The 27,015-nt window shown below is 37.7% G+C and overlaps 1 protein-coding gene across 3 annotated transcripts in view; it reads left to right on the top strand.

The window, feature by feature from the left end:
* Window positions 1–6,337: 6,337 nt before the first annotated feature.
* LOC140930483 (integrin beta-1-B-like) overlaps window positions 6,338–27,015 on the top strand; it is a 45,624-nt gene continuing 24,946 nt past the window's right edge. The window contains exons 1-10 of one of the 3 annotated variants that reach the window (XM_073380193.1): window positions 6,338–6,488; window positions 7,940–8,022; window positions 10,308–10,384; window positions 11,397–11,492; window positions 12,127–12,190; window positions 15,072–15,203; window positions 16,581–16,668; window positions 22,520–22,613; window positions 23,638–23,727; window positions 24,743–24,829. In XM_073380193.1, coding sequence (XP_073236294.1) covers window positions 7,953–8,022; window positions 10,308–10,384; window positions 11,397–11,492; window positions 12,127–12,190; window positions 15,072–15,203; window positions 16,581–16,668; window positions 22,520–22,613; window positions 23,638–23,727; window positions 24,743–24,829 — 798 coding nt within the window. In that variant the 5' untranslated portion in view covers window positions 6,338–6,488; window positions 7,940–7,952. Of the gene's footprint in view, window positions 6,489–7,921; window positions 8,023–10,307; window positions 10,385–11,396; window positions 11,493–12,126; window positions 12,191–15,071; window positions 15,204–16,580; window positions 16,669–22,519; window positions 22,614–23,637; window positions 23,728–24,742; window positions 24,830–27,015 lie in introns of those variants that run through there. The other 2 variants (XM_073380195.1, XM_073380194.1) reach the window with 2 other exon arrangements.

Raw genomic sequence — 27,015 nt, 5'->3', positions numbered from 1 at the left:
ATAAGTGTAAGAGTATTTATGCGTGAAAGAAATCTACCTCTCTGATTTCTCTGATCCTTTGTTTAAATCTTTGATACATTATTTTATTCAAACCAACAGTCATTATGGATAGAACGTCTATCAGAGCATGCGCGACTTGATTGTGATTGAAATCGAAATATGAATATTTCCCTCAAATAAGCAGTTTTTTCTACCCAAAGCTGACTATGACCCTGTTCACATTACGCAAAATTTTGTTTGTTTTGCGAAAAAGCCATTCTCAGTGCGAACGAGTCTTTTTTACCTACCAAAATTTTCTCAACTGTCACCAAACTTCAATTGTGCCATCGAGAATATTTGGAGGCCTACAATTTTTTTGGCTCATCTCCGGCGTAATATAATTTATTACTCACAGCTGACGTAAAACAAAGTAAATAAAACAAGCTTAACTATGAGCCTAATCCTGACAACAGTACGTAAAACGAAGAAAACTAATAAATTATATTACACCGAGGGTGACCCATTTTTGGTCAGGAGGCATAAATCCGTAGTTCCCTGATAGCTCTCCATCGTCGAGTCATCTTACCTCGCGAACATGACCATGATGACCAATTAAACGAAAAATTGGTGATTACAAAATTTTCAAAAAAAGAAAAAAACGCCAAACTCTATTTTTTGTTGTTGTGCGAACAGCGCCTATGTTCTTCCTTAAACTTTCCTTTACAATTTGGAGATTGGTTAGCTTCCTAATTACATAGTTAGGAGCTCTCTATTTCATTTGCGTCCGACAACAATAACAGTCTTGACAACTGTTTGAATTACTTTTTGGCGTAATAAGAGGGTGTACACATAGCACCATTCTACCACATCGCAGACCGTGAATACAGCCGCCCCTCATTAGCCTGGGAAAACAGCCGTCTGTCCTCAGGCGGCAAGGAGTGAGGAGAGACGGCTGTTCTCGCAGACTACCCCTCATCGTTCTGTGCCAAGGGGAGGGAGTGGGGGTGGGGGGGGGGGTTGTGTTTTACAGGAAACAAAACGTCCTCAGCGACTGAGAAGGATGAGAACCCGGGGTGGTGGTAATGGGCTGGGGGTGGGGCTAGGGGTATCCCAGAGTTAAAGTGACGCAGCTGATCGAAAGAAGTAAAAAATCATTCCAAAACTGAGATCCCAACGAAACCCCAAAACACTCTTGACCAAACATTAACCTTCTCCCAAACTCATGTTCATATTATATAACCGGGAGTACATTAAATATTCAATTAAACGCAAAACAGTTGTGGTTTTACTTTATCAGGCAGAACTACCTGGCTGGTATACTCGGCGTGGTACTACATCAATCTTCAGATTGTTTTTTTTTTAAACGTTTTGCCAGATCGTATTTACGGTACCATGCAAAGGTTAACCTGATTAGCAAGCGTTTCCACTCGAATTAATGGCGGAGAAGTTAAAGCGAGAGCAAAAGTTGCTCTTGTTCCAGCTTTCGCGCATTAAATCGGGCGTGAAATGCTTGCTATGCACGCTCTGCAAGGTTCAATCAGTATGGAAATTTGCCAGATATAATGAAAAAATATACTGTTTATAAATTAAAAAAACACCCAACCACTAAAATTAAGAGAACATTGACATACACCGAAAAGGATGGCGATTTTACGATGGCGACTACAACCACTAGCCTGAGAAAACAGCCGACATTTGGCAACGCTACCACAGGTTTCCCCGCCAAATGACGAAACCAGTGGTAGCGTCGCCAAATGTCGGCCGTTTTCTCAGGCCACTACAACCACCAGAATACTTTTAGTTTGTTGTTTCCTTGTGCAAATAAGGGCTATTTTTAGTTACATCTTTGAAGGGTTAAACGATAAATTGAAATAACAGAGCAAAAACGAAAATAAATGAAGCTTGGTAGTTGTGGTCATCTGGAAAATGGCCATTTGCAAAACGTTTATGGTGAAAGCGACAGTTAACTCCGTTTATGGCTCCTGGAATTTTTTCCTTTCGCCCGCCAAGTACCGCGGGCAAAAGAGGCCTGCAGGTCAAATACTGGTAAACGCAACGTCAAGAAACTATATTTAGTCCAGAACTTTGCTGCGCGAGTCGTACTTTGCCAAAGAGTTCGAGCAGATTTGGTCACATTTCGCAAGGAATATAATCCTAACTGTCCACTTGAAGATAGACTTTACTTGAAAGACGCTGTAATGATAATTAAACAAAAGTATACGTAATTTTGTTTCCAATTTACAGTTGGCCGAGAAATTTAGCCTGCATTCCACGCATTCCACAGTGTAAGTCAGCTGAACATCCCGGCCTGTGATGCCGTCGAACCTCCGGTCAGCGGTCCTTCACACATATAGTTCAGTCAATCTGGGCATTTTAGAGGCTCAACATCAAACTAATTGCAACAGAATTGTTTTCAACACCATTTAAGTGCTGGTGGACTATCTAGCAACATACTAAAAATACCCTCCAAATTCCGTTCGGTGGTGAGCTTTTAACACAGGACACCCACGGTAGTTGACGTCATAGGTTCAAACGAAAAATGCGCAAAATGTCTTTGTCACTTTTTGCAGAAAACTTAAAGAAAAAAGAATAATTGTTACCTAGTTCTCGGTGACATAAAGTATAAATATTAAACACAGTTGGCTGCATAGGAAGACCATGCTCCACTCAAGGGACACCAAAGTAACAGGGGGCTAACAAAGTTATGGAGTGAGCTGTTAGCTTTAAAATTACCACAAATTTAGAGGTAAGGCTTTAAATCTAAAAGAAACGAGAAGCCGTTACTTAATTATTAGCTTTTAAAATAGAACCCTCTTTTTATCAGATTTCTGTTAGCTGCGTGCATGTAAGTGAAAAAAATAGTATCTAGTTGGATTTTTGTACTATAACTTTACAGCCAAAACAGACCTCTTCCATCAAATAGCTTTTTCGCGTTCAAATGCTATCTTAAAAGAACTCAACAGAAACTAACTAACAGTCCAGCCATTGTTTTTTTCTTCTCCTCCTTTCTTTCTCTCCTCGCTGTTTCCATGTTTGTTTCTTTTCCTTTTCTAGTGTGATTTTCGGGCTCATCGGAGGCAAAAAAAAACTTGCGCCGCCGGTTTTTGTTTTTTTTCTCAGTCAAACGGCTGCAATTTTCGTTTGGTACGTTTTCAAAAATCCGACTAGATAATTTTTGGCTTTTGTTACCTATCCGTTAATTTTCGTTAACGTACCACCACTGATCCTGAAATACATAAGTTTCCCTTTTTTGAAGCTTTTCGTTTTCTCCTTGTTGTTAAAAGTGAATTGGAGTGGAGGGAATACTTTTACCAGTTCTTTACGACTCATAGCAATGCAAAGTTTTAAGCAGGTTAAGCTCCAATACCGTCATAGGAAAAAAAACTCAAGCTTGGAAAATAGAATGTGAAGACAGACCAGTAATCGGCTCCTGTACATATGCATTGCTGGTAACCTGTGCAAAGCGGTCAAAAGAAACACTGACCCAGATGCCTTCTCACACATTTAGTCGGCGTTTTTTTAAAACAAAACTACACAAAATACATTAGCGATGCTGTATCTAAGATTCTTAAGAAAAAAGCACAATTATTAGTTCTTTTGTCTGAATTTGTTAGTTTGCTGAAATTGGGTGTCCTGTGGAGAAAGTTGAAAATCTTTATTGCCAATTTTTTTCATGTTTTACCAAACGGATTTTGGAGGATTTTTAGCATGATGTTAAGTAGTCTTCCAACAATTAAATGGCGTTGAAAAAAATTCTGTTGCAATTACTTTGATGTTAAACCACAATTTGACTAGACTCATTACAGATGACTCCTCTGTTAACATCTTAAACGAACGAATTGTCAAACTATTTCCATACGATTAATCTTTGAAGTCATATATTATAAATACCTAGCCGGATTTTTGAAAACGTTATCGCCAAATGGACCTTTTACGTCCAACGGTTTTTTTCTGCCAAAACTCTCTCCCATTGCTTTTTTTTCCTTCTTCTCGCTCTTTCTTTTTCCTTCGTTACTGTGATTTTGGAGTTTTTCAGTCGGGCTTAAGAAACATGCCTTTTAACCGAGCCACCCAACAAATATATACTTAGAAAATTGGCCCTGTATTCTGTAGTTTAATTCACAAGTTTAAGAAGCATTTGGAAAAGTGTGTGAACCTCTGCGTTTTGTTTTGTTTCTCCTCCATGTAGAATACACATAATTTTATTTTTCTTTGATAAAATAGTAATATATTCCTGAATTTATAGCGTATGACTGGATATTTTAACTTTTACCATTCGAACGCGCGCTTGTCTCTCGTGGGGCATTGATGTTACAGTGGCGGATCCAGGAGAGGGGCCCGGGGAGCCAGCCCCCTTATTTTTAGACCAAACTGAGGCCTGAAGGCCCGAAAAAAAAAAACCTTTTGGAGACCGTGTACCGCCACCGAAATGATCCCCACCATCGAAATGATCCCCGCCACCGAAATGACCCCCAATCACCACCGAAATGATCCCCACCACCGAAATGATACCTATTCGCAATCGAAATGATCCCGTCGTAAATTTTCGGAACCTTGGCTTAAATGGACTTGGGACTTTCCTATCTATTCTAAATTCTTCGTTTATTCATGCAAACACGATTCTAAACAGAGGAAAATAGAGAAAGCAATTAGACTGATAACAGTTCTATACACTGATTTTATTTTCAAAATTTTAACATTTTTTTTAAGGAACTACATAAATCCGCCTTGAACAGGGAACAGGTTTATCATAATTATGACGTGATAACGAGCAGATTACAACTAGTTTTGCGTTAAAAACTATGTCAGCACCTTTTGTCACACTATTCTTTTATGTCACAAAGAAATCCACAGATATAAATGTCGGCTCACTCCATGACATCAGGGTGAGTTTCCATGTACTGGCAAAGGCTGCACACAGTCAGCACAGCAGAAAAATAATTGTGAATGACAGAATAATTTTCATGTTGTTAATGATTTGAGATGACAGCTACAGCAGCTAGTGCAAGTACCGAAATTAATTGGAAAGCACGTGTTGTAATGTGAGCCTGTAACTGACGTCATCACTGTCGTCATGACATCATCAGGAAGACATAACCTGATTGCAAAATTTGACTTATTTTGCTTTAACACAATTTTATTAAAAAGATTTTCTTGCAAAAATATTTTTAAAAAATTGGAAGAAATAGAAGACATAAGTGAATTGCATCTTTTGAACAAGTATTGTCTAGTGTTAAACCAAAAAAAAAACAATTTACTGCAAAATAAAGTGCGGTAAAAGGTAAATTGCACACCGTAAAAAGATGCAATATAAATAAATAAAAACCACGCACTAAATTGTTTTCCAGTTTTTCTAGTCCCCTTAATTCCATTTCCGATATTCCGGGGATCATTTCGGTGGTGGCCGCCGGTATCATTTCGGTGGTGGGGATCATTTCGGTGGTGATTGGGGATCATTTCGATGGCGGGGATCATTTCGATGGTGGGGATCATTTCGGTGGCGGTACAGACCGCCCCTCCCCCACTAATCTCAGGCTGGATGACCGGGGCCCCCCACCCCCTTATCTGAAATTCTGGATCCGCCAGTGTGTTATACGCTATACACACATTTTACATATATGTTATACACCTAATATGTTTTTATTAAGTGTGATGTCGGAGATACTAGCCTTTGGCTACTCTAAAATCGGAATATAAATAAAGTTATCTATGTATGTATGTACCTATGACGTCACTAATTAAGATATTAGAGAGATTTACAAATCAGGTTTATGGTAAACGGCAAACGTCACTATGATTCAAATTGGCAATTTCTCAAATTTAGAACTGACAGGATGAAAAACTGTTCAACATCATTCTTACCGGATGATCCTGGCATCAATGAAATTTTTAATTTTAGTGCAGGTATAATCAGCACTAAATTTGGTTAGGTGGTACAAAAAGACGTTTGCCTTCTGCCGTAAAAGGACTCTAAAAATCTCTCTATTATTACAATGGTGATAATTGTACGTAATTGTCGCTTTTGGAAGAAAAGGAAGTGGCTTGATCGTTGCATCAATAACCATTTAATATTTACATTCCATACTTCAGAAATTTATATTTTAATGATGAGACTAACACGTACAGGAGCAGGAGCGTACAAGTGTTCGTGTTAGCTCCTAGCTATTTGAAAAAATATATGTCAATATACATTTTTACACAGTGGTGACCAGGCTAAAGAACGGCTGCGTAAGAGTTATTAATGATTACCGGAAAAATGTCACTGAGCAGGAAGTGCAAAAATAAAAATGCCTACTCCACCCAAATGAGCCAACACGCGCATCCGAACAAATACCAGCACACCTCGCATCCTAAATATGGTAAGTATGCCCAAATTTGGTGTGAAGAATTTGAATGCCACTTCCTCCGTTCCAAAGAGGCAGAAGAGATTCTCATTTCTTGACAATTCGTATCTTCATACTACCCTGAAAATACAAAGTTTCTTCTGGGAAGTGACAATAACATTCTAGGTAAGGCAGATCATTAAACTTTTCCTATTCTTAACATGAAAGAAAGTGTTGGTTTTGATATAATGGTAAGGAAATATCAGCGTACAAATAAGATGTACCGCAATTTAGCGACTGTTCCTTTACAAGTTTTAGAAGACATGCCCATTTGAGAAAATTCTGCTTTTATCGATGACATGGGTCTCAAACCAAGTTCTAGAGTCAACAGTGTCAACTGATTTCATCGTTAACTCTCTTAACAATAGTAGCTGAAGGCAGTATATCATAAACAAGAAAGTGCTAAATCGCTTATCTCCGTCTTATCATGCTCGATCCTGTGCTAGAATACATTCATTTTACATACATTATGTAAATAAACATTATTTTCCTGAAATTCAAGAGTAGCTAGAACAGCTAATGCTAAGAAAAAAAATACTGTAAATAAAGCTTTCCTTTATTGTCTTTAACTCAAACTTTAAATAGTTGTTACACTTGAAAGACGTTGAGGTTGTTTATTTTATTAGAATCCTGTGATGATATGTTAGCATTATTCAAGCTTGCTTTTAGTGTTTCGATACTAGGAGCTGTTTCAAACGACGTGCTAGCGCCACTGTTGGTCTGACTCGACTTCAGAACAACTCTAGCATGACTGTAGCACGACTTGGTTTCAAATTTCAAATTTAAACTCAGTCAAAAAAATAGCTATTACAAATCATTGCAGCAAATAAAACTAAAAAAAGAAAAAGTGGTTTAATGAACTCTGAAAATGTATTCTTATGTATTTGTAAGTTATGAATTGAGTTCAGCACCACAGTAGCACAACATTTGTTTAGTACAACAAAGCTTGCCATGCTACACACCAGGGGGGGGGGGGGGGGGGGTACTCTGGATTTCAAGTGACGGGGATGATTGAATGGAGCCAAGAGTCAAGACCCAAAAAAATCCCTGGACCAAAAATTAACCCCCAAAAAATCCCATGCCGATTTTGTGGCCCTTAAAAGTTGCAGAAAGGGGTAATGCTATAACACAAAGAAAAACATTGGAAATTGAACACTCGTGTTTGTTTATTCATCATACCATCTGAATATATCCTTTCCCTCATCTGGCAGTCATTTTAACAAGTTAGAGCGGGTGCTAGAGACACCCAAGAACTGTTTTGTTTAAACAGTAACGTTATGAAACACGTTTGTTTGTACTTTATTCGCAGAACTACGCAGCCAGGGCACTACCGATTCTTTTTAATACCCCCAAAAAATCCCTACTCAAATAAAGCTACCCAAAAAAATCCTTCGATCATTCCCGTCACTTGAAATTCCGAGTACCCCCCCCTGGGGCTACACAGCAGTGGCACAATTTGGTTTCAAATATTGTTCTTTTTCTGTGCTAAATTCAAATTCAATTTGATATATAATTGAGTTCAGCATGGCAGTAGTAACTACATTTGAATCAGGTCTTAGGTTTGTTTGTTTTTTCAGTCAGGAAATTGAAATGGAACGGCGAGTTCTCTTTTATTGTTTGCTGCTCATTTTTGCCTTCCTTGGGTATTGTAATAGTCAAGGTGAGTTGATCGTTGATCTACTTGTCTTCTTAAAACATTTTTTATACTTTAAGAAAACCTGTTACGGTTATGAGTGCAGTGCTGTCAACTCTCCCGGATAATCCCGGAGACTCCAGATTTTGGACTGTATCTTCTGGTCTCCAGATTAGAGTCTGATATCTCCTGGATAATCACCAAAGTTGCTATTGCTGTGGATTCGACTTTCCCACTGTAAAATTTCAAATAGTTTGCGTTGTTGGTGCTACTGTTAACATGGAACGTTTCCTCATAAATTCTGGTATGCCACCGTAATTTAAGCAATAATGTGGCTAAATATGAACTGTTAATGTGCTATATACGTTGATCGGAATCAACGAACATTTTTGGCAAAAATGACGTCATTTGTCATGCGATATGACATTATCTATCATTCCTTCCTTATCAATTCTCAATGTTTGATAACATGGGGGGTTGACATCCCTGTTAGTGGGGTAACAGGTTGTTTCGCCCATAAGTTGATTCACCCGATGTTTATTTGTCATTCTTTAAGCCTGAAAAAAGGAATAAACATGAAAAACAGTTACTGCACTCATGGATCAACAACTTTTTCCGGTAGAAACTTCACACAAAACATATCAAAAATCAATGTTACGAGCATTGAGATCGCTAGGATAATTCAGTATTATGTCTTTTAGTATCTGGAATGTGATTATTGAGATCACTCAGATCATTCAGATGGTTTACCATTCAGATCACTGGACCTTTTTTAGCAATTGCAGCAACAGAATCCAAGCTTAACTAAAACACATTTCCGATAAAGCCGTGTTGTGGAATGTTGTTTCTCAGCAGGCTAATCAACTTACTTCTGGGTAAAATAATCTTGGGCAAATTGAGTTTTGGGCAAAACAACCACAATTCATTGGTGGTTATTTAAGAAGAAAACATCTTTAAAATCTCTGTTATGAATGTGAGTAGAACAAAACATGCTTCTATCTGAACATTATAATGAAAAGTTATTGTGATGAGCTGAATCCAAATCTGAAAACTAACTTGCATGTTTACATTGTTTTCACTTTTAAACTTGGATACCCAGGGAGGTACACTCCCATACATGGACTAGATAGGTTTGTGCCACCTGATAGGACAGGGTTTTGAGGGCCTCCATCCTTAAATAGGGTGTCATTTTCGGCCTTGTATCCTGGTTTGATCCTTAGATAGGGTAACTCAGTGCCCTTTCAAGTGCCTGAATGCCCAGCTACAAAAGAGACAAATCATCTGTTAAAACTGAAGTGCTGTTGAGTATTAGGAAAGCAATTTATTGGACACTTGTGTGTTTCTGTTAAATTCTTAGTTTTTGTATTTTCCTTAAAGTGGGTCTCACAGGATATCAGTTTTTGTTTGTCTCATCCTTAGATAGGGTCAGGGTTTAAGACCCAGAGTGGCATACTCCTACCCGAAATTTTTGGAAGTAACCCCTCCTGGGCTGAGTTGCTCAAAGCATGGTTAGCTTTAACCATTGGTTAAGCAGTATCAAAACCAATACGTTGTGAAGGTATTAAATGCTGGTTAACGCTAACCATGCTTCGAGCAACTGGGCCCTGGGCTTGGTGCAACTTGAAAAAAGTAATTGTTGAAAAATGTAGTGCTTGCATGTGTAGTAGAGCTTCTCCTGATTTAAATAAGTGAGATGATTGATTGACTGATTAATATCCTTAAGCTGGGTTGATCGAACTACCCCACAAGATGGTTTAAAAACTACTAACCTGTTTAAGTAGATCTATTGTTCTAGCTAATTTTCTTAACAAAATATGTAATTGGTTAAGGACCCCCCTCCCCATAGAATTGGTTATTATAAATTAGTTTCCTGGAAATAACTTGGATAAGTGATAACTAATAAATGTGGGTTAAGTTGTTTCGGTGGTCAGTTTGCACTCTCCTCATACCACATAGAAAGCTCCAGTAAAAGTGTTGATTGATTGATTAAGAGGGAAAGTCACATTTTTGAAGTTTAACTAATAAAACTCTTTGGTTTGTATGTTTTATTTTCCCAATGAGTGTCTGAGAGGAATTTGCTCCTTTGTCTTATAAATTATATGTATATATGCAAGGGTATAAGACTAAATTTGAAAGACACAGTTCTCTAAACTATTATCAGGTGGCGTGTGGTGGGAAAACAAAACATACAAGCTACTGTTGATCTTCAGGGATTACTTGGTCCCTGAATATTAAGATTTTTTATTACTAATGCATATAAGAGGTCTGACAAGACTGTAGTTAATACACCAACTGTCTTTGTACATTTACAGGAGTAGCTAGCTGTGGAAGTTTAACAAAGTGTAATACATGTATAGGAACAGCAACCTGTTCATGGTGTTCTGATGAGGTAACAGTAGTGATTTGAATTGTACTTTGTGATAAATTAATTGTGTATTTTTGAGGGGATTTACCTTTTTCCTGCTGTACAGTATCTGTTGAAAGCCGAAGGCTTTCTGCTTTAATCATGCTTCAATCATTCCGTTGGGGGCTGAATGTTAAGATCCAGGGGGAAAGGAATCAAATTTCAACTGCTAACCAAATCGCTCCTGACTATACTTCAGCGAAATACAGGTGACTCCCAATGACTTGAACCTGCGCTAACTCAAACCAAAGTTGATTTTCCCTCGATTTGGAACATTCCGTTTTGTATATTTCCATGTTCTCAATAGCTTCATCTTGATCAGCGTCATTGCCTTTGTCATCAGAACTGCTGTTACAGTCTGAATAATCATCCTCTTTATCTTCTTCCTCGATCTCTCGTTTTGAAATACATTTCCTCAACACTTTCTAATAATTGATCTGAATCTTCTGTTGTGCCTAGCAACAGTGACAATGGCAAGGTTAAGCAGGGTTGTCAATAAGGGCCAGTAGCTGGCCAAAATCGCTGGCTAGTTAGCTATCCTTCATCTCCACCATCAAATAAAATTGTAAAGCATCTGTTTCCCAGTTTTGAATGACATTGAATACACATTCAAAGGTTTAGATCTGTGAAATGTGTGAACCATGCGATGTCTTGGAACACCTGGGACATTTTGACGGCATTGTTCCCAGTCTTGTGTGTATTCTGACGAAACAACATGGCATCCAAGGTGGAAAATGCCTCTTGAAAACCCCTGGAAATGCCATTTTTGTGACTCAAAATTTCAAAATGTCCCTAGTTGCCTCGACCCTCAAGAACTTGTGCCTTTGGTGCGAGTTCTAAAGCCGCCTACTTTTCATTATCAGCCAGCTACTTAAAAACTTTTTGACAGCCCAGGTTAACCTGTCTTTTCATACTGGTTTATCAAAGAATGCTGCTCTGAAGTTTGTACATCTTGCTATTCTGCTTTTGATTAATGTTGTGTTTTCTTTCTGATCAGAATTTTCCAGGTGATCGGTGTGACACATTGAACCGCTTACAAGCTCTAAAGTGCCAAAATCTTTCGAACCCTTCAAGCAAGAGCACACCCACACAGGTACTAACTTGTTGTTAAGCTTTAGCTCATAGAGACTTAGATTTGAGGAGGAGGATGAGATTTGACTTAAAATTTTTGTTTGCATATTTTTCAAAAGGCACCACAGAAAGCTTCTTTTTGTATTTTTCTTCCCAAGATGGTGCATTTTATACAAGGCAGAATCCTTAATTCCAAAAATTTATTGATAGGTTTTACCAAGTCAAAGGAAACTTCTAACTTCGTTAGACACTGCAAAAGCCTCACAGCTTTGAATTAAAAAGACTTATGAAGGCAGAGAACAAATGCAACTGTGGAGTACAGGAAAACCAACTGTTTATATGACATCACGTGTGTGAAAAATTTCTGAATGAGTTGTATCTGGGGAAACATGTTTTCCCATTTAGTGGTTTTGTAAATATTAAATTTGCACTTATAATCCTTTGGACTTGAAATTTGACCAGGATAATGACTGGAAAACAAAAATGAAATACGTACATTGCATTGTTATTGGTGCTTTCACCCTGCTCTATAATATGTGAGTTAAGCTCAGTGTGGTTCCCATCATATGAGTAAAAACCTCAGTTCTTTTTGACAAGTGGAAAGCTAAGTGATTGACCTTTAAAAAATGAAAATTTCTCTGAAATTGTAATTGCAGAATGATGTTCTTGGTGCTGGAGTCCAAGTAAAACCACAGAAAATTAAACTGGATCTTAGAGCAGGTACAGTTAAGCTAAATTGTGTTTCTAGATTGCTGCAATAATTGCTCTTTTGTTTAGACAAGTACATACTGGTTGGTATATAGGAAGAGAAGATGTAATTCAATTCTGAAAATCCACAAGAAACATCTTCCAAACCATTCTTCATTCTTGGAGAACATGGGTAATGACAGTTGTTATGGTGAAACGTGGAATCTTGCACATTTGCTACGTGTCATTCAGAATTGAGAATAACGGTGTTTCACACACTGTTTTTCTTGGCTGCATAATTTCTTCTACAGTTTGAAGTAGTTATTTTGATATTTCACTCTGATGGGTTCTGTGATTGCTTCTAAGACCTGGACCCTTTAATGTAGGCTGAAATACAATGTTTGGTGAGATACAAATTATATAAAATATTAACTGAGCTATAAGAATGTAAACAGGTGTTGTATATATATATATACATATACACTCGTTTTCAAAAAGGTTGACATTTCAAATATATATATATATCTTTTGTTTCTTTGGGCGAAACAAAAGAAAAAACAAAAGGTATATATATTTATATATATTTCTGAAATGTCCACATTTTTGTAAACGAGTGTATATATATTATATCTGTCTGGATTTGATAAAACGTACTTCCAGAAATTTTTAGCAACAGTCTCATTTGAGGCTTGTTCGGTACGTGACCATTCTTGTTTTTTTTATTTTATTTTATTTTTTTTAATGATCCTTTCCGTTCAAAAATCCCCTTAAAAGCTGCAGTAGATAAAAAAAACATGTGTTTAATATGCTGTTTACATCTTCCCCACCCCCCCCCCCCCCCCGAGCTCTTCTCTACCTATCATTTCGCATAATTCTCGACACTATGACATTTGAAATCAGTGCACAGGGTAGAAGTTGTTTTCCGTGGTCGGTTAATTTCTAGGTTTCTTTTTGGCCGCCTGCAGCAAAGTTTTCTGGAAGGCATCATTAAGCCTTATGAAGGAACAAGTCTCACGATTGGCAAAGTCTGCTGTCGTCCAATTTGTTACTGTATTTCGTCTGATTTTGGCTAGACGGATGAAACACTGATCTCGGGCTTCAGACGGAAAGGCATCATATTGCGAGCTTTGATGTGGGCCGTGACGAGTCTCTGGCCTCAAAAAGTAGCTTTTAGGAGTCAAAACTATTCGGCGAGAGCAAAATTCATGCTGATTTCTGACCAGGCCAGAGACTTAGTAAAAATTTGTTTTGAAGGCCAGCGTCTGTGTCCCTTTCAAAACGGCTCGTCTACATCCGGGATCTCGAATAAATCGACTGTGTCAGCAAAGTTTACATTTGATGATTTATGTGGAGAAAGCAAGAGTTATTGAGAGAGAGAGTAATGTGATGATATTTCACCCATATGAAGTGTGGAAACATTGTGTCTGGTTGGTTGTGGATAGTTTTATCAGTGCCGCGAACGTGGTTAATTGTATGATTTCCTGAAGTTGTTGACAGACAGATTTCAGGTATGTCGTAGCGCTCGTGTTATAAGAATATTGTGTACAAGCATGAAAACGCTTTGTAAGTTTTTAGTTGAAGTCCTTTTGTCTTAGACAACCAATTGTGGGGTCAAGAAAGGTGGATTCTAGGTCTGTTTTAGTCGGGCATCTCGCTATGAGCCTCATAGTTTAACAGACTGAAAGGTCATTATTTCTGTGCTTTAAAATGTTGTTCATTTTGTTACAAATCTGTCATTTTTGCCAACAGCAACTTTTGGTGTGTTGCCAGCGATTAATTCGTCCCTTTTAAGCCCTAACAAGCGACTTCCAACTGCTTTTATTGACCTCAAGGGTCAAATTGTTAAAACGCACTTGAAATTTCTAGAGGTACCTTTTATCAAATCCAGACAAAATATATATATATATATATATATATATATATATATATATATATATATATATATATATATAAAACATGGCTTCAGTGAGTGTCTACAGGTCCTATGCTAAGGGTGTCCTTGGTACCAAGACTTTGACCCTCCCCACCCAGGACAATGGGTGACTGTCTACACCTCCCACTGGGCTCTGCAATTATCATGATAATCATTCTCAGCAGAGGCCTGATTCAGCTGGCTAGGGCACATTAAGACCAAGGTAGCTGCCAGTCAAAGCCTCTACTGAACACTGCTGCTTTACTGAAGGGGTTGTGTCAAAACAACCCCTGCCCTACCCCACTAGTTTTGACCCCCAGGCTTGATCCACCCACCCACTGTTAGGCCAGTCCCTGGGCTATCCAGCTGTACTGAACAGGACGGCAACCCCCCTACTTTTTTGGACACCAGACTGTGGGCTGTGCCTATCTGTCTTAATGAAATAAGACAGATATATATCTAACTGGATTTGCAAAAACATGGCTATAGAAATCTCTCCTATTTACCTTGTGACTGAGTCTTGTAGTGGAGCATTTTTTTTTCCAGTCACTTTTTATTTATTTAATCGATACTGAATAAGCTGCAGTAGATAAACTTTGATGAGTTTTTCACTGGCTACTAACCTACCACCCCCGCCCCCCCAGCCAGAAAAAAGTTTTTTACCAAGAGAATTATGGGAAGTTATGAAAAACTTTTTTGGGGGGAGAGTGGGGGGGGGGGTAATAGGTTAACAGCCAGTGAGAAACTCATCAACGTCTATCTACTGTGGCCTATCCGGTACTGATTAAATAATAAAAAGTAACTATTGAAAAAAAATTAGTAGTTATAATAATAATGAAAAAATATGCGCCACTACAAGACTCAGTCAGAGGGTATATAAGAGAGATTTCTGAAGCCACGTTTTTGCAAATCCAGACAAATATATATTTTAAGGTACATTGTACATAATAGATCTAGGTGTAGGCATTCAAAATCAAATTGATGTTCATTAATTTTATTCAGGGGAACCTGCAAAGTTTACCCTGACAGTGCGACCCGCAGAGGACTACCCTGTAGATCTTTATTATCTCATGGATATGTCACTTTCTATGGAGAATGACTTGGACAACTTAAAACAATTAGCTGGGAAAATTGGTAAGACAGTGTTCAATAGCAGCATATAAGTTAATAGGTGTTGTTTATCTCACCTGAATTGGAATTGAATCATGGCAATCTTAGTTGTTAGCCTGGTTAATAAGTGACTTAATAAAGCTTAAGTTAGCTTATTGTGGTATAGAAGAGCTGCCAAAAACATTTATTTAACATCTCCGAGTTACTTTTGTAAGTAAAATTTGATACAGTTGAACCTTTCCACAACGACCACCTTGGGGGGGGGGGTACTGCCATATATGGGCTATATAGGTATGTGCCGCTGTGAAGGGTATGGTTTTCAAGCAATTTACTCTAGGATAGGGTATATAAATCAGAGCGTTTGGGTCTAGAATAGGGTATCATTTTTCAGGAAACTGATCAGTTGGTTGAGGATTTATCTAGACTAGGGAAACAGCTACTCTAGGATAGGGGAGATTTGGGGAGTTTACTCTAGTATAGGGTAGCAAAATTCAGCTGAACTAGCTCTGGTATAGGTTAAGGGTTCCAGGGTCCCAGCGGCACATCTCCACCCGGAAATTCCCCCCCCCCAGGAAGGTGGCCATTATGGGTAGGTAGGGAGGTAATATGACAATTTTTTTAGGGAGTACAACTTTTTTGCTAAGTTCATGCTTACTGTATCTCATAATGGTAATCCAATCGTATATAATAATTATATAGAGATGAAAATTATACACAAAAAAACTTGAATAATGTTTGGAACCAAAATGTTAATGTGACAAAACAAGTAAGGTTCTCAAAATTTGCCATAAGTATCATAGACAATTTATTTATGCTTACTGCAGCATTTTAAATGGAATCAAAATGCGATTGCTGCAATTACTCATCAATGCATCATACGGGTCAAATTTCATGACCATTCTTGACTCTCATCAGTCGCTGAAAAATCTGGCCATTGTGGAGAGGTTATTTTGGCAGTTTTTTCATGGAAACATGCTTTAGTGGCCATCGCTGTTGCAGAGAGGTGGCGGTTGGTGCAGGTTCGACCGTATTTGGGCAGTATAGTTCGTAATTTCTTTCATGTCATCATCCTCTCTCACAGTTATGCCACAAGTTTGGACAATTCTTTGCTTTGAAATATTTAGTGCTCTAACTGCTTAGCCACGCTGCATCCAGTCCTTTTTAGCTGGGCTATTATGAAAATGTACTTTTCTGCATTTACGATAATGGAGCTAGCTAGTTAGTCATTCAAGTAAAAGAATCATTTTGTTATTTCAATCTTATTCTTCTTACAAAAGGTTTTATAATATTAAAAGTTTCTCTCGTTACAAGTTAAACCTTAAGAATTTAAATGTTTTGGTTTGATGATGACCGTTAATTTGATATTTTATCAGAAAATTAAATGTGAGTTCGTTTACACAGCTACTGCCATGAAAAACATCACCAAAGACTATCAACTTGGATTTGGTTCTTTTGTGGACAAGACAGTATCTCCATTCATCAGAACTGAGTATGTATATGTGGTAGTTACAAGTAATATACAACTTTACATATTGACATCAATTCTCTCGTGATAATTTCAATACAAGAGAAAAGGCTGTAAGAATTATCAAAATTATCACCTAAAACAGATAATTCTTTAAGGAAATGTATGGAGATGAGGCTGGGGAATTTGTATGTATCCATGCATACTGAAGCCACAGTCTACACGTTATGTTTTTCTTGCGGGCTGAGCTTGCGAAAGAGGCAAGAAAAGAAGTTCTCTCACACTGAATGAAGTCTGGGTACAAGGTACATTTTAAGGTATCAGTTTTCACACTCATGACATGATGCAGTTTTTTTTCTTGCTGTACAGTACAACAGCTTTTCCTATTATCCTGCCCTTTTCCAGTTCAAAAAAATGTTGTGTTAGTTTGCAGGCAGTGTTTGTAGTTTGTAGTTTGTCTTGTGGCAGATGTGTAGATGGCATTCAGTGTGTGAGAAGATAAACTTTTACAGGACATACCGCATTTATTCAGTTAACCGTCCTGGGCGCTTATTAAATTTTTGGACCTTGAGAGTGGGCACTTATTCATGGTGGGTGCTTATTCGAGGCTGGGCGCTTATTAAATTTTCACCATTTTCAGCAAGTGAAGTATGTTTATTTTGCAACAAAATAATAAATGCTAATAACAAAACGCGAAGAAGTAACAAAGCAAGGTTTCTGTAAAATACCCTGAAGAAAACTCCATCCTCAGGGAAGTTTCTTATTAGAATTTATTCACTCAAGTGGGTGAGGTGGGGGCGAGCGCTTAGTTGAGTTTGATTGGGAGGAGGAGGGGTGGGCACTTATTCGACACTGGGCGCTTGTTCAAGGTGGGCACTTATTGAAATAACTACGATAAAACCTTTCAAAATTTATAGTCCGGCGGCTTAGCTAGAAATTTTAAGTGAACTGTGCACTTTTAGATACAAGCATGAAATTTGGCACACTCATAGTAGTCACGAATACAAGCATTTTCAGATATAGTGACAAGCCCGAATTACGTTGGTTTCTATAGTAACCACAATTTATTAAAATTCAATAAAAAATTAATCAGTCATCCAACCTGTTTACCATGTACATCTTGTTTATAACACGCCATTTAACCTTAACTATGTGTTGCCATGGCAACGGTAAGCAAGGGAAAACTAAAACTACAACGACTGATTAAAATTAATGTGCCTTCAGTTTGTTTGATTATTATATGTAATACAACTAATAGAATATTTGCACATAGCTTTATTACCTAATAGATTTAGCATTTTTGTTATGGAATAAACTTAAGGTGATTCTCTAGGTTTGCCACCTCCCTCACTGTGCATAACAAGATGGACGCCTCTGCAGAAACATGATTGAAATGACATTGATCAGAAGGAAACGTTATTGGAATTTTCTGTAGCAGTCGATTTAAATTCCATAAAATCCAATTTTTCAATGCTTTCTTCCACCTTCCATATTCGTGCCGCTTTGAGACTCGCCCTAATCCTCCCTTAATCAAAGGGTGCCTAAGGCTAACTTGTGTATTATTACATTACTGTATTTTAGAAATAAAAGCTGATAATGAACCTGCAATTAGTCTACCAGTATATTTTAAGTTTGTCAAAAAATGAAAATATGTTTTACCAAAAACAAAACAAAACAAAACAAAACAAAAGAAAAGGACCAAAAAGAAAAGAAAGTTTCCAAGGGTGAGAGTCAAACCCAGGACCATTGACGTCTAAAGTGAATGCATTATCTAATGTGCCACGAAAGCTAACATTGAGTATTTTCATTAAAATAATCATGCTGAACACTTTTGCCCATGTAATTCTGCCGGTCGACGCTCTTTGAAGCCGGTAGAGTGTTATTTATGAACAATCGAGGGATATATTCAAGGAAAATAAGCATAGTTTTTACAGTTAAAGATGTACTTTAACTAATTTCATTGCCTTTGAAGAACATAGGGCCGACAAGTGTCTTGCAATACCGTCGCAAAGTCTCTTGCAGATAGCGATTCTCGGGGTTTACATGAGGAGAATCACTTACTATTCTGCAACAGTAAACTTTTCTGTTTTTATTGAACAAAGAAACATTTCATTTCAACCATGAGATTGGAAGTCTTGTCATGAGAAAAGTTAACACATCGTGAGACTCACGGCAGAATTGTGAGCTTGGACCAGCTTCGTTTGGGAGTCAAAGAGCAATTGCTGATCTTTTCAGTGTCATGTTTATCGCCTAGACGAGTCAAAAAGCTTCAAAAGTTCATAAACTTCTGTCTCAAAGTTGGCCATAGTTCTAATTTGAAACATTAAAAGTCCACATGAAGACAATCGTCCTGTAACTGTTGTGAAATGTACAAAATCAGCACATCGCAGAACAGGAAGGATCTGCGACAGTTGTCGTTTTGACATCTGGCACTTCCATGTGGAACCGACTGATTTATGAAAGGTGTCTACATCTGACGGACAAATTTGCATATTGCAGTACCCACAGTAACTTGTTCCTTACGCTGCAAGTAATCCACAAGTTAAAAATCGCAAGAAATGCAGGTGGTACACACTATCTGCAGCTTTACTGCAAAAACAAGCACAGTGACCTTTATTTTTTGTCTGTCAGTTCTTTTCTCCACTTAGTTTGCCTGATTGGGAACCATGTCTTCACTTGCATTTCTGTTAGGCTAAATTCTGAGGTCAGTTCCACTCGCTTGTCTTCAGTGATTTATTGATGCTTCGTGAACTGTTTCTCCATGGTTTCCCCTTGGTGTTGTGAAAAAAATGGCCGCTTTTTCTTCTTGGCAGTTTTCTTTGCTTCCTACAGTGAAGATATGTGCAGTGTAGAAGGTTACCTGCGAAAAAGAGCAAGAAATTGGACAGCCAGAGAAGGCATTTGATTTTAAGAAATGGACTATCAGTAGCGATTTTTTATTTTCCTGTTATACCAAAAGAGAATCCCCATTTAATTTCTATTTAGTGCAAGGGAAATTAAAGGAACATAATTTGCAACCTGGAGGTTTGTGACTTTAGTCAAACTATTCACGATGTTTCCTATCCACAGTCAGTAAATGCTCACTTCAAAACAAGTACCTTCCATTTCACCAACGTTTAATTAAGTTAGGGTGGTTGCTGGTAAAGCCCCCACTTTCATATTAATTTATTCGCTGTCTTTTTTTAATGGCAATTCTATGACCGGCAGAGAGGGAAGCTGTATCACAAACTGTTGGGGCATGGAAGACAAGGAGAAATGCCAAGTTAGATGAACCAAATAAGGCTTTTAATTAGAGAGAGTGTGGGTAGAATATTTCCTGTCCAATAGGACACTCAAAATTCCTTAAAGTATTAATAAGTCTGTGTTAGGCTCCAAGATAGTGGGGTAAACGGAGCAAAAGAAAGCATTAAGTTTCGAATCATGGTTGACTAGTGAACATTTTCTACTGCATCGGCTACATGGACTATCATTTTAATGTCTGCTTCTTCTCCTTGCAAACAGACGCATTCTTGACCATGTACGTTTGATGCTGTGGATTAGTTACAGAAATTTTTCGTTCCATCATGCGACCAGTTTGGTCCCATTGAAATCATCGCAATGAGATTTTTGCCACATAGTAAACTACTTGATAATATGGAAGCTGAATTCCATTTCCATGTCAAAACATTTCCCCGGCAGTCAACTGCTAAATTTAATTTTCCCGTCTCATAAAATGAAGTTAAGTCTTGTTCAAAAATAAGGTATTTAGTACAGGCAAGAGTAGAGCCATTTCCTGTACAGTTAACAGGACACTTAGTGTTTTCATTTGTTTCTTTCTGGCAAATAACACACTGAAACCAGCTTAAGGCAGCAACCTGTTTCCTTTGTCTTCAAATTAACCTATTTCTTACTACATTTTTTTAAAACCAATGGTTTCCTCTTTTATATGACTAGAATAGGTTATTTTTTCCTAGCTAAACTGAGTCGCATGCATATTTAGAATGAGACAGCACAAACTGTTACCATCCGAACCAACCCAACCAAGAGAAAAGAGAGAAAAAGCTGGCATGTGCAGATAAATTCCAAAATATGGCCTGCATTTTTATGTATATGAAGAGAGGAAAATAACAACAGCAATTAGCATCCAAATTTAAACATCTGTATTGCTGTACCTGAATTTGAAATACAATGTCTTTCCCAGCACCTACATCTTTCTCCTCTCCAAGACTAAGTTGATCCACCTCTTTCTTCTTTTCTTTCTTTTATATCAGGCATTCCTTGCCATAGAATGGAATTGTATGCATCAAAATATTCTTGTTAGGGGGAGCTACCTTTTGAAACGTGCTGCAACACATCTCTCAGGCATTTTCCACAGTAATTTTCCATGATCAAGAAAGATATAACCAAATCACTTAGCTTGAGAGGAATAAGAGTTCTTGACCCTACTTCACGGCTCCAGTCCAACCGAGAGGAGACTAATGCAAATGGTGGGACAAAATGGCGGCAAATTTTGAAGACTTAAAATAATCATTAAAAAAATCGCTTTTGGTGGGAATCAAAATATTTTTTTGGGAAATGTCATTACTTGATTCAGATGAGAAAATAAAAAATTTTGTTATGGGCACTGTAAATCTAAAAAAAGAGCAAGAAAAATAACTTTGAGGCAAGGGGGGGGGAGGGTCTTGGGTCTGAAAATTTCATTGGCTGCTAACTAGCTGGATTTGGAAAAGTAAGCTTGGCACTATATCAGGAAATGACCAGCCTGGGAATGTAAATATTCCTACAAAGTTTGGCGCTTGTATCAAAAATTGCATGATTTTCTAGCTAAGCCGCTGGACTAACTCCGGCTGCAAAACGAGTAACTTTTTACTTGCAAATTTTGCTCGGTTGGTGTTCATGGTGGAACCCAGCTTGCTCTGAGTATTAGTGTCTGCTTAATACTGCAACTTTATTTTACACAAAATGTGGGATGGTCTGGTTCAATGTTTGGTACACTTGACGCAGATTAACATTTCATTGTACTAGCAGACAGTTTTATGCTAAGAATTTAACCATTATTTACAATGTATTGAGGCAGAAGGACGACATAAAATCAAGTGAATTGTAGTTAAAGAAAAAACTGGTTACATCTCACTACATCTGCCTCGATGATTGATAAATGATGCTTCTCTACGCGGGGGAATTTAGGGTGCCTCCTTGAGTTCCAGCCTCTGCAGCCTGGGCAATAAGTTAGTACCAGTTTCATTTCAGTAACAACAAAAATTCCTGATAGACCCCCATAATACTTATTTAGTGTACTTGAAGAAAAGGCTGGGATAATAATCTGAAGTAAGGCCCAGTTCAAACGTCAAACTTTCGATTTACAGAACCTAATTTCTTCAATTTAGTGCATTAATTAAGAGATTGACGTTTGAATCAATTAAGTCTGACATGTCTTTTGGGTTGACCCATGAATTAAGATAGAGTGGGCCACATGCAAGGGAATTTTGTCTGTGGAGCGACTTCATTTCAACGTCGAACTTCTCATGTACCAAACCTAATATGTAATTCACTAAAAACTTTTTTCACTTGTGAGCATTGTAGACCATTGAACATCGTGGAAATGAATTGAGTCTGGCTAACTAAGTTTGATGTCTGAATCAACCGTCAAACTTGAATCATTTTGGTTGACCTAAATTGGTATTAATTCGGTATATAATAAATTGACATTTAACTTGGTATAAGAGTCAATTAGGTTGTGTTTTCATGGACCTCCTTTTCTTCTAATATTTTACCTTGGCTTGCTAGAATAGCTCTCTTTAATAATAAACTTCTCCTTAAGATTTCTTTGAGGCGTTAATGAAAATAGAGTTGAGTTTTCCCTTCAACTGGCAGGGTGTTGTATTTTAATTTGTAGAGTAAGTAAGCCATGTGATGATAATCAGAAATGTATCCCTGCCTATGGCTTCAGGAATGTTCTCAGCCTTGTGAAAGATCCTAAGATATTTGAGGTAACTTGATTTTATTTTTTCTCGACTTTACAGTAATGATTCAATATATTGTTTTCTTTTCTTTTCTTTGTTTTTTTTAACTATGAATGGAATTAAGTTTTCTAAATGGCTCAGTACCTACCTACCAAACATTACTGAGAAACCATGAAGTGTTAGTGCCCAAATCACCAGATTACAGTCAAACCATTCCTTTAAGCTTCATTGTAGACATGCTTGCTGTTTGCTCTTTGCTTTTTGTTGTAGAGAGGTCATGGTGTAATACAATCAACTCATTAGCAAGAGTCCATAATAGCGGGTGTTTATTTCAGTCAACTTCTCTAATTTATTTTTGCCTGGGATTTAGCTGCTATCTGTTTTCATATGGTGTCCATTATAGCGAGGTGTCCAAAAGGCAAGAGTCGACTGGATCTGCTAATTGTGTGAAGCATTAATTTGGGATGTCCATAATAAATAGAACATGTTGATTGAAGTAGGGATAATGGAGTCCAATCATTGTGGGGTAATACTAATTTGGTCTGTTCTGATTTTCTTTATTGTTCAAGGTGGAATCAAAATGAAAATCGACCTTTACTGTAATCCCGTAAAATTTTTCATTTTTGTACAATAATTGTCACCAAATGCATATATGTTTATACATGCATACTCAGTCAATTCAGAAGCAAATCGTGGAATACAATAGTAAAAGTAAATATCCTGAAGAATACTCAACAGTCGATAAAGTAGGAAGTGAAAACCTTTTTGTAAGGAAGTCCTGTTTTGTGTAAAATTAATTGCCTCATCATTTCTTTTCTGCTCTCCAAGAAAGCTCGACTTTAAACGCTTGTTCCTGGAATGGGGCTCGTGGCTGGGTTATGGGGATTTGCCAACTGTGGGTACTGTTCTTTTTCTAGAGGTTGGCTGGACAGACTGGAAGCCCTGGGATACCCCAGACACTCATCTTCTTTATTTGAGGGAGGCATTTGGTTAATATTCTTTTTGAATTTGCTGTTAAATCTTGCAATGACTTTGGATGCTTTATCTACAGGATAGAGTTAAGGAACAGAACATTTCTGGTAACCTTGATGTACCTGAAGGAGGATTTGATGCTTTAATGCAAGTGGCAGTCTGTGAAAATGTGAGTGCATGATATGAGTGAGTGATGAGTCCTGTGTTGAATGTAAAATGTGGGAAACACATCAAATTGTAATGCTTATGATGTGTATAGTGTGACTGAGTTTTAGACACTATTACTCTCAACTTACTTGTACTGCAAATGCCAGCTTTACAGTCATTTAACTTTGTCTCTGTGTTATTAAATAAGGAAACATTAACAAGTGTGGATGTAGGGGTGCACTGTATTCACTCCTGTCTTAACCGACTGATGTACTTTTCCTTCACTATCAGTAGAAACGATGACTTGATCACTTTAATTAACCGCTGGTTATATACTTGAATATTTTGAATGTGGAAAATTAGATCAAAGTACGTAAAGAGTAAAAGCAAAGTGGCTGTTGGCCTAACAAAATATTGCCTCAAATGTGGACACCTGAAATATAAAACAACTTTTCAGCATGAAATATGATTTGGTCAGATTTTCTTGAGTTAGGCCCTCACTTTTCAAATTCAAGCATATACTAACATCTGATAAATTGACATAATTTAATCCTGGCAAATCAGTGTTGCGCCAAATTATTAATGATTTCTGAGTGAAGTCTGTTACTGGCTTTCCCTTAAACTATTAGCTTTGAACTAGTGGCTCCTAGCAGCTTTTAATCTTCCTAAGTAAATTACTTGCTTTAGGAACAGTCGTCATAATCAATCTAAACATCCCAATGTTTTGAGAAACTCTCTAATAAGGTAGCAAAAATGGTTAGAGAAAAATACTCTGCTGTTAATATAGTGAGAAGCTTGATCTTGTTATTAAGAGCACATTGCTGAGCCAGTGTAGCATTTATATATGGCCAGTTCTGTTGTTAAACTGCATGAAAGTGAGGCAGAGTGTGTCACAAAGGTGTTGAGAATCAAAGTTGTATTTAAGTAGGTCTCTGCTATAGTGACTTGAGATCTGGTTACATTGACAGGATAATATGTAAAATATTAAGCAATATTTAATTTTACCATAAACCTGAGTTAGTTTTGTGGTCCTGCAGGACATTGGCTGGCGTCAACGTGAAACCTCACGCCGGCTTGTTGTTTTTGTTTCTGATGAAACATTCCACATTGCTGGAGATGGAAAGGTTAGTATTTTTTCTAGATTATATACCACAGAGTATGATTATGCAATGTATAGTGTGGAAAAGATCAACTAGAAACTTGTGACATGGTGTGCTGTATCCAGTGTGTAAATTTCGGGACCCTGCTTTTACTTAGTAAAGGTTATGCACCAAAATCAGAAGTCATTGTTTTGATAAAGTGTACATATTTGTTGCCTTAAATTTATTTTTTTGTCCAGGCTGTATAGATTTAATGCTGTCTCCATAGATTCTATTTTTGTGTCAATAGTGGATTTGAAAATATGTTTCAACAGGAATAATGTCAATAGAAACTGTCATTTTACTTGGTAGAGTAAACCTCCTCAGTAAACACACAGCTCAGCAAACATAATGAAATCTGAAAGATACTGAAACAAATTTTTGGATAAATTTTGAAGATTTTGATCAGCAGGCTATTGCATATAACCTCTTTTCAAATAGGTGCAATTTATGCGTGCTTGAGGGAAAAGTATCTGTAAGCAGAATGAGTCACTCTTGACATAATGGCAAATAAATCTAAATGTACACACAAACAAAGCCATAAGGATAATCTGTAAAAGAGTGGAACACTCCATGTGAGACAGATCACCATGTAGCTAATCTAAATAAATAAATATGTAATAACAATCAGAAAAATACTAAATCAAAATAAAAACATTAAAAACTGTCTTCATTCCTGACACAGAAACTGCAAGACTAGGAGATAATCTAATATCTAAGGGTATTGAATTCCACATTTCAACAATAATTCTATTAAAGTAAGTGTATTTAAAGTTAGTCGTTCTAGCAAAATTCGTCTTCAAGGAATAGTCGTCAACATGTCTAAACCTGTATGGATCATGCTGAGAATAAAAGTTCAGATACATCCACATTCAAGTATCCATTTAAAGGCTTATACAAAAATGTGACATCAAAAAGATAGTGTCTCTTTTCAAGCAAAAGCAAACTAAGACATTTTAGGTGCTTGTCACAGGTAAAATTCCTTTTTCCAAAATAAATTTTGTTCCCCTCCGCTGTATGCGCTCAAGCTTGTCAATGTTTCTTGCGCCATATGGCGACCACACAACTGATCCATATTCCACTTGCGATCTCACCAATGTGAGACTGAGTAAAATCACAGAGTCCCAGGGGATATGGTTTATTGTACTCCTGAGACCATCAAAGTCTGCTTTCTTGTATTAAACAATTAAGACTTCCCTATTCACTTTCTTTTGATGTTTGAATTTTGCATTAATAGCAAAAGATACCAGAAGATGATCTGAATTAAAATTGTCAGGATGAACAGAGACATCAGAAACAACATATGTCACAAACTTAAAACTTTAACAAAGAAAATATGCAACTACAAATCTTTGTTAGTAAATAGGACTAAAGGTTGTCGAGTGCAACCTGGGGTAAAGCGAGGGTGGCACCCATTGGTGCATGCAATAAAGGTGGAAGCAACACACCCTAAACTGGGTAATGCAATGAGGGTGGCAGTGACACACCCTTGCAATAATATTCAATGGAATGAGGGTGGCAGCGACACACCCTATGTAGTAATAAAGGAGGCAATGCAAGTGAGTAACCTAAGGTGGGGTGGGGGCCCCACCCAGCCTGCTACGTAGTGGTAAGAGTGGCAGGTGTGCACCCAATTACATCCCAATTACTGCCTTGTGAACCAGCGGACTATGGAAAACTAGGAGTGCAATGTCCTTGTAGAGGGGTCCAGGCTCATTGACCTGAGGTGTTTGTGGCAGCCGAGCAACTTGGAAACTTCTGAAAAACAGAAGGCAGAGTTCTAATATAAATGGTGAAGCAGTGCCTTGACCACCGTCGGAGTGTTTGGATCAGCCAGGGGGGAAGGCCAACTTTAGCTGCTGAGGTGGCTGTATTGATTCTAAAACTGTGGGACATACAGTTCTGTTGGGAAACCAAGATGCTGGAGGAGGGTGCAAAGAACACTAGTAACTTTGGCTCTGGTAAGGTGGCTGCCAGACGTAAAGGGGAGATGCACTGCTGGTTGAATGCAAAGCAAGGTACTTTCTGAGTGCACGGACCGCACAGACTGAACGATGTGAGGGGGCAGACAATAATGAACAGCCCGGATGATAAGGGTCAGTCGTGGTTTACTTGAGATGCATTGCAAGGCACCCATTTGAAGTGAAGGAGACGTCAGTGGCGCAAAGGTG

This window comes from Porites lutea, chromosome 3, assembly GCF_958299795.1.
Source record: "Porites lutea chromosome 3, jaPorLute2.1, whole genome shotgun sequence".
In the NCBI taxonomy this organism is placed as follows: Eukaryota; Metazoa; Cnidaria; class Anthozoa; order Scleractinia; family Poritidae; genus Porites; species Porites lutea.
This window is presented reverse-complemented; position numbering and strand designations above follow the sequence as displayed.